Source organism: Copadichromis virginalis, linkage group LG7 (genome assembly GCF_057382275.1).
Source record: "Copadichromis virginalis isolate Kocher_CV1m ecotype Utaka linkage group LG7, C_Virginalis_male_GT1.1, whole genome shotgun sequence".
Taxonomy (NCBI): Eukaryota; Metazoa; Chordata; class Actinopteri; order Cichliformes; family Cichlidae; genus Copadichromis; species Copadichromis virginalis.
The window spans coordinates 69,815,895-69,832,287 of record NC_140624.1 but is presented as its reverse complement, the minus strand read 5'-3'; the positions used below and the strand labels follow the sequence as shown (position 1 = coordinate 69,832,287).

Sequence of the window (16,393 nt, the reverse complement as noted above, 5' to 3'; positions counted from 1 at the left end):
CATTGACACCAGAGGAGGTTGAGGACATTAAAACCTCCCTCGGAGCGCTGTGCGGAGACGTGGCCGCAGTCAGGGCACAGCAGGAGCTGCTTCTGGGGCTTCTGGAGGAGGTAAAACAGCTACGCCTCCAAAATGCCGAGAAGGACAGACGGATCATGGATCTCGAGCGGCGGGTGGATGAGCTGGAGCAGTACACCCGTACGAACGACGTGGTCATCAGCGGTATTAAAATCAAGCCGCGCTCGTACGCGCGCGCGGTGGCCGGGAACGTCGGGGAGCCCAGCGACGAGGAGACCCGCTCGGTAGAGCAACAGGTGGCGTCCTTCCTCCAAAGCAAGGGGATAGAGATGGACCTGGAGCACATAGAAGCATGTCACTCACTGCCCAGGAGGAGTGACAGACTGCCGGCCATCATTATGAGATTTGTCAATCGGAAGAACAAGGTCGCACTGCTGAAACAAGGACGCAAACTGAAAGGCACGGACGTTTTCATTAATGAGCATCTGACACGAAAAAACGCAGACATCGCGAGGAAGGCAAGGCAACTGAAGAAGAACGGTAAAATACAACATACATGGGTAACAAACGGTAAGATTTTCATTAAGCTAAACGGGACACCAGAAGAGGCAAAAGTACTGATAGTGAGGAACATGGAGGATCTGGACAAGTATAACTGACACCAATGTATCAATTACACCAGGAAATGACATGGACACGTTGAAATTAGTTCTTCAACAGAAAGTAATTGATCTAGATTGTGAATATAAGGAGCATAATATAATAGATCCAGAAATAGATTCTGAAAGTAACTTTCTCTCTACTTTTGTTAAAAATTGTAATTATTTCACTCAGGAACAATATGAAAAAGAAATTAACCTAGACGGGAAGCTCTCATTAATTCACTTTAACAGCAGAAGTATGTACTCTAATTTTGATTTCATTAAGGACTATTTGCAACAATTTTCTCGCCCCTTTAGTGTTATAGCCATCACTGAAACTTGGTTCAATGTCGATAAAGGAATAGATTTTTGTTTGAATGGATATGATTTAAAATACATGAATAGATTAAATAAGGCGGGCGGCGGGGTTGCTATATATGTTCATAACTCTATAAAATATAATGTTGTAACAACTATGTCTATGGCTATTGATGGAATTTTGGAATGTTTGACTATTGAGATCATGAATGAAAAAAAGAGAAATGTTATAATAAGTTGCATATATCGGACACCCAGTTCAAGTATTGACACTTTTAATGAATGGATAGAAAAAACGTTGCTTCGGTGAACCAAAAATTACTATTTATCTGTGGTGATTTTAACATTGATTTGCTAAATCCAACAAGGTTAAAAGCCATTGATGACTTTACTGACACGATGTACAGCTTATCACTATATCCAACAATAACAAAGCCAAGCAGAATAACTTCACATAGCGCCACTATTATTGACAACATTTTTACTAATGTCATGGATTTCCAAATTAATAGTGGCCTGCTTGTCTGTGATATAACTGACCACTTACCAGTTTTTACTTTGTGTGACTGTGATTTAAAAAAAATAGATACCAAGATCATGATAGCAAAGCGAACAATAAATGAAGAAGCAATTCATGCCTTCAATTTTGATTTAGCACAACAAGATTGGAGTTCGGTGTATGAAGAGTCAGATGTGGACAAGGCTTATGATAATTTTCTAGATATTTTTACTATGTGGTACAATAAACATTGTCCTGTAAACGAACACATGACAAAGAAAAAAAAGATAAAAAAGTCCTTGGCTCACAAAAGGAATTATTAATGCTTGCAAAAAGAAAAACAATCTGTATAAACAGTTTATCAAAGTAAAAACAAAAGAAGTGGAACAAAGATATAAAGCATATAGAAATAAATTGACTGATATTATAAGAACGAGCAAACAACTTTATTATAGAAGAAGATTATATGAAAATAAAAACAATATAAAAGGAACTTGGGATGTGTTAAACAACTTAATTAAACAAGGATCTTCTGGAACATCATATCCTGAATATTTTACTGATGCAAATGGTGAAAATCACAACATGAGTAATATTGTCGATGGGTTCAATAAATTCTTCATAAATGTTGGCCCTGAACTAGCAGCGGACATCCCGTGTCATAAAAATGAAAATATCAGTAATATAAAATCAAATCCCTTTTCACTGTTCCTCTCAGCTACAAATGAGCAAGAAGTAATAAATATCACATTAAAATGTAAAAGTAAGTCTTCAATGGATTATCATGACATAAATATGTCTGTAGTTAAACAGGTTATTCTGAATATTGCTAGTTCCTTAACATATATCTGTAATTTATCATTTCAGTCCGGTTGTTTTCCAAAAAAAATGAAAATTGCGAAAGTAATACCACTATATAAAAGAAATGACAAACACAGTTTTACCAATTATAGGCCTATTTCTCTACTGCCTCAATTCTCAAAAATTCTAGAAAAACTTTTTAATTCAAGATTAGAAAAATTCCTTGAAAAACATCAAATAATAAATGTTGGTCAGTATGGTTTCAGAACGCAAAGAACCACTTCAATGGCGATAATTGAGGCAGTAGAAGAAATTACTGATACACTGGATAAAAATAAATATGCAGTTGGTATTTTTGTTGACCTCAAAAAGGCCTTCGACACAATCAATCACTCAATTTTACTGGATACATTGGAAAGATATGGTATTCGAGGGAAAGCTGGTAACTGGTTAAAAAGTTACCTAACGGGTCGGGAACAATATGTTAGCATAGGGCATTACCATTCAGAGAAACTTGGTATTACATGTGGTGTTCCCCAAGGGTCAGTGTTGGGACCAAAACTTTTCAATGTATACATAAATGATATTTTTGATGTTTCTCAAGTACTTAAACTCATACTGTTCGCAGATGACACCAACATATTTTTCAGTAGCGATGATTATACTGATCTTGTAATGACCGTAAACAGGGAGCTAAAATTAATAAAAAAAATGGATGGACATAAATAAATTATCATTAAATATAAATAAAACTAAAGCAATGTTTTTTGGTAATTTAAAATATAATATAGAATTACCAATTATCATTGAAGGTGTACCAATTGATAATGTGAGTGAAAACAAATTTTTGGGAGTTATAATTGATAACAAAATTTCATGGAAACCCCACGTCAGACACATAAAAACCAAAATTTCCAGAAGCCTCGCAGTTTTGAACAAAGTGAAACCATACCTTGATAAAGATGCACTTCGTACTCTGTACTGTACCCTGGTTCTTCCATATCTTACATATTGTGTGGAAGTGTGGGGAAATACATATAAAAATACAACTAATCCATGAGTCACAGTACAGAAACGAGCACTGCGTATTATTCACAAGGCTGGTTATCTAGATCATACTCACAAATTCTTTCTTCAGGCAAAGTTACTTAAATTCCAGGATCTGGTTAATTACAATACATCCATAATTTTGTATAAAGCTTTTACTAAACTTTTACCGGCAAATTTACAAACTAGATTTGAAATTCGAGAAAAGGTTTATAATGTGAGAGGCTTTGGAGAATTCAAATTACCCAGAACTCGAACAACCCGTAAAGGTTTTTGTGTGTCTGTATGTGGTGTGAAAATCTGGAACAGTCTGAGTTTACAATTGAAACAATGCAAAAATATTCATAGATTTAAATTCCTCTACAAACAGTTGGTCTGGTCACAGTATACTCAATGATGGGTTTTAGTGTGCTCTGTAATGTCTGTCCTCTTACCATTGCTGGTATGGATTCCAAAATAAAAAATAAAAAATAAAGTGTGCGTATGTATGTACATATATGTACTTGTGTGTGTAGATATATATGTATGTATATGTATGTGTGTCTGTTACTTGTAGTTATTACTGCCTGTTACCTGTGGTAATGCAATTTATAATTTATATATTCTGTATTCAGTTATGAAGGCTCTAATTGTTGGTTGCGAGCTGCCGTTTAGATGCTTGTATCTGCCCGGGGCTGTTGATGGGTCTGTATGCAATGATGGGCGTAGCTGCGGGAAGTTTATTGTTTTTTTTTGTTGATGAGTGAGTATAGGGGTGGGATTTAATAAGTTTTCTTTGTCCCACTCCTTTTTCAGGCAAGTTTTGTTTTTTGTTTTGTGTATTTTATGTTCAATATAGGTATTTGTTGTGCCTGAAAATGAATAAATAAATGAAATGAATGAACATTTGCATTTGTTACAGACTGGATTTTAAATGCGTTGTTCCTGTTCTGGGACTGAGCTGCATGAACCTACATGCACATGAAGCTGATACTGTCTGCTTTTACAGCCTAAAATACTGCTTCTGTCCAGTCCAGGGTCTCAAACTTGCGGCCTGGGGGCCAGTCGTAGGGAGGATTTGTTTGTTGTTGAGTGCAATGTTTAAAAAGTTCTGTAAAAAGCACAAAATAATTTAATATGAAGGCAATATGAGCCAAGACTACAAACACGCTGAGGGAGTTGGCTGTGTTAGTTCAGTGACAGAGTTCCCTAATTTAGACAAATATGTGGTAAATACGTAAAAGCAGGGGTCTTTTTTTCTCTCAACAGGTGATCTGGGATATATTTTCTTTTTAAGTGTCCTTTCTCACTGTCCCTCTTCCCCTCTGTTTTTCTGTTCCTTCATCTTTCTTTCTCCCTTTCCTATTCCCCAGCCATGTCTGTCCCATTTGTAACTACTGAAAATTAAATAAAATAAATAATAACAACAAAGGTTGATCAAATGGATCAATACGACAAAGCCGTGATGATCCACTTGGTAAAGTAAATCTGTTGGATATCTTTGTTGGCCTTCAGTCATCAACTCATCAATGACAGCTAAAGAACCAAACGGGACAGGCAAAAAAAAAGCAGTGGTGTCCAACTCCAGGCCTCGAGGGCCGGTGTCCTGCAAGTTTTAGATCTCACCCTGGATCAACACACCTGAATTAAATGATGAGTTCATTACCAGGCCTCTGGAGAACTACAGGACACGTTGTGGAGGTCATTTAGCCATTTAAATCAGCTGTGTTGGATCAAGGACACATCTAAAGGACGCCCTCGAGGCCTGGAGTTGAACCCCTTCCTGCCTAAAAGCTTTTACCACTAAAGTGCGAAAGTTAGTTATTACAATTTCAGGCAGTCCTGTTTTATATCCATATATATGTTATAAATCCCCATATTTACTTAATGTAAAAAAAGCAATAATAATAATAATAATAATAATAATAATAATAATAATAATACACGGGGAAAAAACGAGCTGGTTGTGTTTGTGTTGACCCCGCCCTCTCGAGCCGGAGGTCAGGTGATAGCGGCCAGGCCCGGGTGGAGATATCGAGCGTACCCTTCTCTCGGAGCAGAGCGTCGGGATGCAGGCTAGCTCCGTTAACGGGGACGCTTTAATTCACGCTTTTCCGCCCGTCGGAGGAGGTGACATAAGATACCGAGAGGAGGCGGAGGTCGGGGCCGAGCCGAGCTAACAGGAGCCGGTGTCTCTCTGTGCGGCGGGAAGCCCGGCTCCGCGGTCTGTTTGTTGTTTAGCTTTAGCCGTCTGAGTTAGCTTGCAGCCTCTGGCCGCTAACGGTTCACCGGGAGGAGACGGCGGCCCCCGCCCACAGACACGGCCCGGCCCCCGTGATGGACGGAGGAGCCCCGTTGTAGGAGCAACAGGATGCGCTAGCGGATGTAGTTAGCATCGGGCCTGAACACAGCACATCTCCTCCTCCTCCCTCCCTCTTTCCTTCCTTCCTTCCTTCCTTCCTTCCTTCTCTCCTAGCTGTGTCCTCTCATGATCACCATGGAGCCGGCCCCCCACCCGCTGCCTCACTTCCCAGAGAACTCCTATAAGAGTAAGTACCTGTACCCTTAAAAGTGCTGCTCCATGTGTTTGAGCTGCTGACCTTTGACCTCCGCTGCCTGCCTGCAGTGACCGAAGAGGATGTGAAAAGGCTGATCGAGTTCAGGGCGTCCAACGAGGCCCTGTTCACAGGGAAGAGGAACTCTGCAAAGATAGCCTGGAGGTATGAGCCCGCCTGCTCCTGGACTCACCTGAGCAAGCGACAGGTGACCGAGGAGCAGCAGAAGCAGTTTAACCTGAGAGATCCGGGTGCCAGCGGCCAGGACCGGTCGCAGCACCCTCATAAAGTTCCCACGGCCTCAGTGAGTGCTCATGTCCTGCTTCCTGTCTCCTCAGCACCATCCTGAAAGGCCTCGGTCTGGAAGGGAAGCTGACGGCAGACCAGATCGCCAAGAAATGGGACAACCTGCGGACAAAATATAAGGTACATGAGATGCCATGTAGCTGCTGTTCTTCTCCTCATGTCTGTGAAAGTCATTACCCCCCCCTGAACTCACAAGTTAACTGATCATCCTCATGTTTTTGCAAAGACTCCCTTCACTGCCACTCCCAGGCCTGATCCCTGTCAGACCTGCTGACTAGGGATGTGTATCGTTTAGGTTTTATCCAATACCAGTACCAAACCGGTGCTCGAACCGGTGATTAAAGAATGGAAAAACACAAACTTTGTCCAAAAACCTCTCATGTTTAGCTGTTTTCCACTTTTTCTTTGGTCATTTTAGCCTTTTTGGCCAGGGTGAAGGGAGCATCTGCCATCAAACAAGAAGACAGCCACATGTAGCTATGATGATGTTTGCTAGTTCACCTTACATGCATTAATGTAATAACATGGTTAGCCTACTCAACGTAAATTACACACGAACAACATTAAGCTACTCACGCAGAGAAGAACGGCTGCTGCTGCATCATCATCCTCATCATTTCTGCTACACTGGCAGGGCTAGGGGCCAGGACGCTCCTCTTCGGGTTTTTGGGGGATGTTGCTCCGGGTCAGATAACAGGCACCACACCCGCAGTAGATGTGCACGGTGTGAGGTCTCGCAGCAAGCTATCAAATACGGCGCATTTCTCGGCTTTTAACAAAACGCTATGCGTCGCCAGGTGTTTCATCGGATTCGAGGTGTTACCTCCTTTGACAGTATCACAGTATCAGCTTAAAGCACTTGTTGCTGCTGAGTTTGCATCTTTTGCTGTGAAGTACAGCCAGACTTTGACCGCTTCGCCTTGGACATTTTTAATCTGTAGCTCTGCTCTAAAAGAACGTACGTACGTAAAATGATTGGCTAGAATCCAAAGTGTGTGACATCTCAAGAAAACAAAGCACCGAAATGTGCGCTGCTTTTCGGTCTGGTTAGTACAGTTAATGTCAGAACCGGATACCGGTACCCATCCCTAGTGGTGACTCAGAAATCCTTTAAATAGAAGCTGTTTGACAAAGTGAAGCAGGCTGAAGATCTCAACCAGCAAACACCACGAGTCTGGACTTAAATCAGTCTGGGCGAGGGTGGAACAACCAGTTATCAGGTTTTGGGGACAGTTACTTTTTCAGACATGAGGAGAGACGGTGTTTGTTTGTTTGTTTGTTTGTTTTTAATGAGATTTTTCCGATGAGCACATCTGTCTGCTTCTTGGTGAATCTTTCAGGGAGTCGACTGGAGGAAAAAGACCTTTAAATGTCTTCATGTTTAATTCTTTTTATTTGGCACGTTTCTTTCTGTGACGCACTTTGCAGAACAGTTTTTCTGCTGACGCTCGCCTGCAGGCAGCTCTTACTGTACGTCCCTGTTTCAGCCTGCAGGGGTCACTGTTCTCCTCTTTCCAGGACCTGAAGCAGCCATACCAGGGCCAGGACCACATGGGGGGCGTTGTGGAGTCGTGGCCGTGGTTCCACATCATGGATGAAGCCATGCAGGGTCGCCTCTACAACAGCAACCTGGTGCTGAGCCCAGAGACCGCTGGCAACGCCGGTCACCGTGGCAACTGCCAGCCCAATCAGAACCAGGAGAACACCGACATTCTGGAGTTCCTCATCAAGACGGAGATGGAGGACACGGTGGCAGCCGAAACAGCAGCGGATGATGGGGGGGTTCACACGGAGGCTCCGCCCCCTGAGGGCATCCCGATGGGCTGGAGGAGGATGACCGAGTGCTCGTATAAAAGTAGGCAGACGCACCTGGCTGACATCATCAGGTATAATCACACCTCACGCAGGACCGAGTGTTTAATGGCTCCGCCCCACCCCCCACCTCTTGTTGACAGTGAGCGAACAAGAAACCGAGAGGATGATCAAACTTCGAGCAGCCAACGAGGCGCTCTTCACTGGCAGGAAACATTCAGCCAAGCCGGCCTGGAGGTGAGTCGAACGCACCTGAACCAGGTCTGAACCGGTTTCTGGTTTGATTTTGTTATTGTCTTTTTATTTCCGTCATCTCAGATTTGTTATTGACGTGGATCTTATTTAAAGAAATAATTTGTCATATTGTGTTGATGCGCGCTCAGTCACCCGGGTGACGAAATCACCTGTTCGGAGTGTTTTTTTTCAGTGTGAGAAACGGAATCAACTTCCTGGGATAGTCGCACGGTTTAATGTCATGAAAATATGTTTTCAAACATGTTTTGGGCGTGTTTGAAGTTCAAGCCTCTACAGCAGGTTTCCCACCCGTCCAGCTGTGGCCTGGTCACAGTAAACAAAGGCTCCACTGATCTCCGTTACATGATGTGGTCCTAATGAATCGAACGTTTTCTTCTAAAGCACATGTGTCAAAGTCAAGGCCACATCCGGCCCGCGAGATCATTTTATATAGATGTATTATTATTGTTATGCATGGCCCGGCGATATGAGGCGCTAGTAATATACAAACTACAGATCCCATGATGCAGCGCTGCAGCCTCCTTGCTGAGCGCTAGGCTAACTGGGAACATTCCCGCGTCAAGCTACTTCTCACGATGGTGCAGAGAAAAGTTGACTCTGAAAGCAGAGCCTTTCAGCGCCGGTGGGAGGCTGAATATATGTTTACAGACATGCTGGTAAACCGTGCGTCTTATTAGTGGAGCTAATGTGGCTGTAATGAAGGAATTTAATTTAAGACGGCACTACGAGACAAAACGTCAGGATAAGCTGAAAAACCGAAACGCAGAAACTACAGGAAGTAGAAGAGCTGAAGAAGAATCTGACGTTTCAGCAGACGTTCGTCACCAGAGCAAAACCACAAAGTGAAGCTGTTGTGAAAGCAAGTTTTATCGTAGCAGAGGAGCCAAAGCAGCCCGGTACCGCTCTGAAGAGCTGCAGGATGAAGCTGTGGACGTCTTGTGTCCAGACAAAACGCAGAGTTTAGCAAATGTGAGCCTGAGCAGAAATACGATTGCTGATCGGTTTGTGAGATGGTCACTGATTTAAGAACACAGTTGTGTGAAAGAAGCAAAAACTTCACTGCATGCTCGGCTGTGGATGAAAGTACAGACATGATGGACACTGCACAGCTGACCAGCTTCATCCGTGGAGAGGAAATATTGGACATTAAATCGATGCACGGGACAACGACGGGAAAAGGCGTTTTTAAAAACGCATGTCAAAGTGTAACGACGTGAAACTGCCCTGGGACAAACTTGTTGGACTTACAACAGATGGAGCGCCGGTGCTGTGCGGTGGAAAAAGCGGACTAGTCCGCAGGATGCGAGTAAAGATGCAGGAGAAATGTACCGGTGAGTTAACAGCACATCACTGCATCACACACCAGGAAAGGCTGTGTGGTAAAGTCCTAAAAATGGAGCATGTAATGATCACCGCGACGCAGACCGTACATTTTATCTGAGCTAAAAGTTTAAATCACCGTCAGTTTCAGTCTTTTATGTGGGAAATAGATTCAGAGTTTGCCCACATTCCTTCATGCAGAGCTCCGCTGGCTGAGTCGGGATAAAAGTTCTCAACAGAGTTTTTGAGCTCAGCAAGGAAACCTGTCAGTTCATGAACATGTATGATGCAGTGAAGCTGTCACAAATGCACCAGTGCAGCCTGCCTCACTTTCTCTGTTGCAGTAATGTTGAACCAAGTCAGCGCACTTTGCTGAGCTGCACCTGTGCAGATTCAGATGCAGCTGCAGTGTAATGATGCACTCAGGGAAAGTACGACACTGAATGACCCGCACAGTTTATTAGCTCCACTCCTGCAGCAGCGCCCAGCTCGTCTACATGCGGCTCCAACCTTGTGTTTGCTCTCATTTACTTTTCCTGAGGTTTTGGCAGCATGTTCTTATTTCTAACTTGCATCATTTTGACAGGATATATTTTTATGAAGAGCAAAATATTTAAAGTTTCTTTTTTTAAGTTTATTTAATCTGGAATAATATTCCTGTCTGTTTTTATTCATATTTATGTTTAAAAAACATTGTTGTAGGGTTCAATAAATGTTTATCGTGTTTGGCCCGCGACCTAAAGTGTGCCTGATCTAAAGGTTAAATCAGGATATCATCGAGTATTAAATGTTTTGGTGCCTGAAGCACATTTAGACTTTTTTTTTTTTTTTTTTTACAGAAAACTACCAAAAATAAAATGAATATATTGATAAGAAATAAGTTTTTGGACTTTTTTATATACTTTTTGTAGATTAGGGTTTCATAAATATTTCTTGTTTTTATTTGCAGAGCGTCTCAGACATTTAATAATGTTTATTTTTCTGATCATTATCAAAGACTTAAAGGTACCTTTTGTAATCCCTCCTGTCCAAATGTGAAGTCAAACATACACCAGCAGGGGGCAGCATTGACCAGTACATGCATTTTGATGTTTCCAGATCACTTCCTCACGGCGCTCTGCTGCAGGCTCATCAACTTAATAACCAACCTGAGTAAATTAATCAGGACTCGTGCAGCGTTTTGAGAAATTCATCTTTTTAAAGACTTAAAAACCTAAAATAACTCCAACGCTGCCGAGGACAAACAGTTCCAAACCTTCATGTTCATTGTTGGTCAGGTCTGAAGGGGCTCGGCTCCAATTCAAATAACTTTATTTGTTGATTTTCTCAGAGCGATTCTCTATGAGCTTGGCCTTCAGGGCAAACTGACCACAGACCAGCTGGCCAAGAAGTGGGACAACCTGAAGAGGAGATACAAGGTGCGTCCTCTCACTCCAGCTCCACGACTCGAAGGGGCGTCGCCGTCCAGATCGTAACCCGCAGTGGGCGGGGCGATAGCCATTCTTTGTTAATGTCAGTTTTGGTGCCTCAAGTGGACGTTAGAGGAACTGCAACTATATAACGGCCACTCATGTGTTCTTTGCAGCTCCACAATGCTGCACGTCTTTCAGTTAAATTAGATAAATTAATAATCAATAGTTAGAAAAGCCGAATCGGCGGCGTCCCTGTGAATCGTGGGTAATTGCAGATGGTGGCAGTGTTGACGTCCTGTCATTTCTCCAGGAGCTGAAGTTTCCCGCTCGAGGCGTGGAGACCAACCCCAGCTCCTGGCCCTGGTTCTACAGAATGAACGACGCCATGGAGGGACGGTTCGCTGGCGCCGCGCCCATCCTCACTCCCATCGTGGAGGATGAAGACGAGGATTGCGAGTCGCTGTCCCCGACACCCAAGAAGCGAGCCCGCCGGAGCCGAGGCGGGATGGCCGAGTTTCTGACGGAGTCTGAGATGGACCTGCTGGTTGATAACGAGGACAAGAACGGATCGGCGGCTCTGGGCGAGCTGCACCGGATGGGCGAGTTCACCTACAAACGTAAGGATAATCGATCAGCTCGGAGCTCAGACAGCAGAGTGAGACTGAGGGGCACAGCTTAGTCCTGCGCTGCAGCCGGGGTGGATTGTGGGGAATGTAGGCATCAGGGAGGAAGGGAACATGTGCAAGTGAAAACTATTAAAGCACAGCCAATCAGCTGCCTAGGAGGTCATGTGATAGGTCCGGTTTCTCTTGGTTCGAGGGTTCGTCTAAAAGTTCGTTGTGCTCGGAGCTTCAGTTCTGGAGTCGTTTGGAATCAGGACGTAGGAAGTTTTTAAACGAAACAAACGATGTCACCCGATCGTATTCATGCACGCCGTGCAGGAAACGCCTCAAAGTAACGTTTGCATTCGCCTCTTTTCACAGTGAGCGAAGACGACACGAGGCGACTGATCGAGCTGCGAGCTGCTAACGAGTCTCTGTTCACCGGCAGGAGGAACACCGCCAAACCGGCGTGGAGGTGAGCGAGCGTTCGAGCATCTGCTGAAAACACTGCGCTCGTTTCTGTGTGTGTCGGGGTCCTGTTAAAGTGTGTGTGTGTGTGTGCGTGTGTGTGTGTGTGTGCGCAGGGGAATAGTGAAGGAGATGGGTCTGACAGGGAAGATAACACCTGACCAGGTTGCCAAGAAGTGGGACAACCTGAAGACCAAATTCAAGGTGAGATCCCTGCAGCAGTTTGAGCAGCGTGCCTCAGGTCATGTGACCCCGTGTTACCGCCGCATCCTTTTTAGCCCTCAGCTGAGGCGGTGTTGTCCTCATAACTAATTTGCCTGTATTTAAATAAGTGTTGTTATATTTTTACCTACAAATACTTGGTGCACAGACGCTAACATGTCAGGTTTTACAGAGACTCATCGTTGGCACGCCGTCCTGTTGCACTGTGGGCCGGATAAACGTCTCCACTGTGAATGTCTGTGTGTGTGAGACGCTTACGAGCTTCAGGCGTTAAAACCAGGAAGTCAGCTTCAGTGTCGATGTTCTGCTAGTTTACATTTACACCAGCGAGAAAAACATTCCTTTTGATCTGAGCTGTTTCTCCACACGTGCAACAAACCCAGTTTTTCCTGATCGGCAGTGACAACAGTCCTGAGATAATTACTGTAGTGTCAGTCCTGCAGGTGGGCGGTGTGGACACGCAAGTCTGTGAGTGGATCGCTCGAGACTGAGGCGCCGTCGATACGTTAGTCGTGTGCAGGCGGAGGGGTGTGTTTTAAACTGACCTCAAGGTGTTATAGTAACTGAAGGAAATGTGGTTGGTGTGTTCGATGACTCTCAGGTGACTCGCAGTAACGTGTGCCCTGCATGTGAACCTATAACCTGCTTTGTCCAGTCGGACCTGTTTAGATAAAGTTAGACGCCTGAGTGTCCTGCAGCTCTCTGATAGTAATCGGCAGAGCGCCGCAGAGAGCTGCTGCTCGCCTCAAGCGTTCACTGAAACGTGAGTTTGCTGCGTCTGCAGGACCTGAAGTTTCCTCCTCGGGGGATGGAGGGTCAGACCAACCCGGCCTCGTGGCCCTGGTTCCAGCTGATGAGCGACGCTCTGGAAGGCCGTCTGACGGGCAAAGCTCCCCGAGTGACGCCCATCTGGACCAACGAGGAGGACGGCGTGTTTGGCTCGTCCCCGCCTCCCGACAGAGACTGTTTGATGGCGGAGAGGAGCAGCGTGTCGGAGCTGGAGAGCATGGTGGGCGGAGACAACGCGGAGTCCGACGGGAACGTCACCTACATCGACGCCAGCGGAGAGGAGTGTTCGACACCCTCCGACCCGACGTATAAAAGTGAGAGGATTTCTTCGTGGTCACGGCCCGGTGACGATCGCTGCCCTCAAACCTCCTCGAGGCTTCGCTCACGTTGTTTAAGAAAAATTTTCACGTTTAAGAAAATACAAAACGGCAAAAACCAAATGAATACAAACAAAGACAACATCAGACAGGAAGTCAAACATCTGTTAAGACTAAATAATAAGACCTGAAATTTATCCTGTGAGGAAAAAACGCTGAAAAGCTTTGCAAAGAAAAATGTAACAAAATTCAAATTGAATAAATTACAAAGTAAAATAAAAACTTTAAAAATAACTGATTAAAATAAAGACAAAATGTTTACACACAGAAATAAGGAAAGTATATATATTATCATAATAACAATGAGTGTGTTAAAATACAGATACTGAAAAAACATTTAATAAAAATGTGGTTTAAAATGTAAACACATGAAATCTATGCAAATGTTTGAAAATAAATAATGAATAAAAAATTGTTATCAAAATACAGATATCAATAAAAGATATTTATTCAAACTGAATGAATTAAAGTACAAGAACATAAAAATCTTTTAAACGAATTTAAAATACCTGAAATTAAACTTATGCAGCACAAAAAACCCTGAAAACTTTGAAACTGCAGCATAAAATCACTGATGACTTGTCTGTCGACCTGTGTGCGTCGCAGTGACCGACCAGGACACGAGGAAGATGATTAAACTTCGAGCCGCTAACGAGGCGTTGTTCACCGGGAGGAGGAACGCCGCCAAAGCCGCCTGGAAGTAAGTATGCCTCCCGTGCGGGTGAATGTCGGAGCAGCGAGGCGTTCCTGACTCTGTGTCCTCACTTCCTGTCAGAGCCATCCTGAAGGAGCTCGGTCTGCAGGGGAAGGTCTCCACCTACCAGATGGCGAAGAAGTGGGACAATCTGAAGAGGCGGTACAAGGTAGGCCGTCACTAACTCCCCGCCTCGGTAAAGCTGCTCGTGGCTGCGTGTTTCTAAAATCCTCTGCTCTCCTCAGGACCTGAAGTACCCTCCTGTCGGGATGGAGACCGTGGCAGACGGCGCCTCCTCCTGGCCGTGGTTTCACCTTATGAACGAAGCCATGGAGGGCCGGCTGGCGAGCAGCGCCCCCCTCCTGGCCCCCGTCACTCAGGACGACGATCAGCACCCAGACCCCGCCCCCAGACTCAGGCCCCGCGCCACCCCCGCACCTCCCCCTGCCCCACCGCCCTCCCGCCCATCTTCCTCAGACTACGCGCCGGATGCATTCGGAGACGGCGCGGAGCAGAACCAGCGGAGCTCAGAGACATGCGACGGGCCGCTGGGGGGGCTGGAGAGTGAGTGGGAGATGGTGGAGAGGGAGAGGGCGGCGCTGGAGCGAGAGAGAGAGATGGTGGAGCGAGACAGAGCAGCGCTGGAGAGAGAGAGGGCGGCGGTGCAGGCGGAGAGGCTGTGGCTGGACCGGGAGCGGGCGGCAGTGGAGCGGGACAGAGCCATGGTGGAGCAGGAGAGGGCGGCGCTGGGCCGGGACAGGGAGGTGCTGGACCAGAGGGCGCTGATGCTGAACTCTGTGGGACACTCGGGGCACCTCAACGCCCTCATGTAGACCGCCGGTGCGGTGTGGGGGCGTGGACTATCCCTGTACAGACCTCGTGGCGGGCTGGCAAACCGCCTGCTTGTCTGTGGGTCCAGACTCTGGATCCACAGAAGGACTTCTGTGAAGGACTGAGCTCGCTGAGTGGGCGGTCCTGGGATCAGACGGCTCTGCGTGCAGGTCCATAATAATCAGAAACATCACCTGAGTCAGGTGTGGCTGACGTCGTGTTCTCAGGCGGCTGCCGGGCCGCCTTTGGATCTCTGAGCTGTTCAGCCGGGGGAGGAGGAGGAGACCCAGCGCGGCGGACGCTCGGATCTCGGCAGCAGTGATGAAAACGGTCCGGCGCTGCCTGAGAACACGACCTCACTGTGGAGGCCGGTCGGTTTGGTTTTCATTGGACGTTCTGGAAGCGCCCTCCTGGGATGCTGACTGGTTACCAGGAGCGCTGCACAGAGTCAGGCAGGACTTTTGTTTCTGTGTTTAATGAAAGTTCATCAAGTTAAACTCGTTTCCATCCTCAGTGCCACAGAGTGTTTTCTTTCTTCTCTTTGAGGAACTGAAAGGGTTCTGCAGGGTTCATCGGGAATAGTGAAAACTGAAGCAGGAGGGCTGTTCCCGGGAATCCCTCACTGTGATCACACCCGTGTAAGATGATGCTTGTGTGCTTGAAGTGTCCAGAGGAGCCTTTAATTAAAACAAAACACCAATTTGTGACTGATGCCACTCAAACTGCACTGAGCAGCCGGATTTCAAAATAAAAGCTCCAGAGGGATTTTACGAGTTCTTCACAGTGATGGAGGGGGGGGGCAGGGGGGGCAACGACTGACTTTACTAAACATTTTCAGGACAAATGGTTCCACTAATTACACAAACTGGGAGGTGCAGCCCTGAACATCCTGTACTCGGGTGCAGGGTAGCTGAATTCGTAGACCTCGGCAGATTTCCTTGTTGCTGCTGAGCTCTGATCAGCACACCTGTCTACACCTAAACACCAGGGGTGCAACGATACACAAAATTCACGGTTCAGTTCGGTTCGATATTTTTTCGATACAAAAAAAATGTTCATGCATTTTTAATTTGTCATTTATTAAAATTATAAATATATATTTTAACTCAAAAGTACAGTTTTTAAATTTAACCCTAACCCTTGTGCGTGTTTTTTATTTTGACAGCGAATGCGCACCTGCGGACCACTTATGTGCAGCCCTGGTTATTTAGCTCGTCATATTGCAGCCACAGAAATAATTTTGTCCATGAAACCATAAAGCTGCACTTTCTTTTTGCCTTATAGTCTGATTTGTCATAACTTTTCTGTTTTGTGGTAAGCTTTTCTTTGGCTGTCACTTCTTCACCCTGACCTGTCTTATTTGGCTCAGCAGAACTAAAATATATATCCTGCTGCTTTTACACACGCACTCACATAAGCTCAGCGATTCTCTGCGCGATCAACCTCT

At 45.3% G+C, this 16,393-nt stretch overlaps 1 protein-coding gene across 2 annotated transcripts; it reads left to right on the top strand.

Annotated features, from left to right (window-relative positions):
- Window positions 1-5,289: 5,289 nt before the first annotated feature.
- On the top strand, window positions 5,290-15,459 carry LOC146706784 (uncharacterized). Of its 2 annotated transcripts, XM_085465011.1 has the most exons (13): window positions 5,290-5,852; window positions 5,930-6,023; window positions 6,197-6,284; window positions 7,683-8,019; window positions 8,120-8,213; window positions 10,882-10,969; window positions 11,274-11,580; window positions 11,947-12,040; window positions 12,150-12,237; window positions 13,040-13,358; window positions 14,028-14,121; window positions 14,197-14,284; window positions 14,361-15,459. In XM_085465011.1, the coding sequence occupies exons 1-13, from the start codon at window positions 5,792-5,794 to the stop codon at window positions 14,946-14,948; spliced, it is 2,340 nt and encodes a 779-aa protein (XP_085321137.1). In that variant the 5' UTR covers window positions 5,290-5,791; the 3' UTR covers window positions 14,949-15,459. The 2 variants fall into 2 exon arrangements, with proteins under 2 accessions (XP_085321137.1, XP_085321138.1); XM_085465012.1 differs by lacking the exons at window positions 5,290-5,852; window positions 5,930-6,023 and adding an exon at window positions 6,025-6,066.
- Window positions 15,460-16,393: the final 934 nt, after the last annotated feature.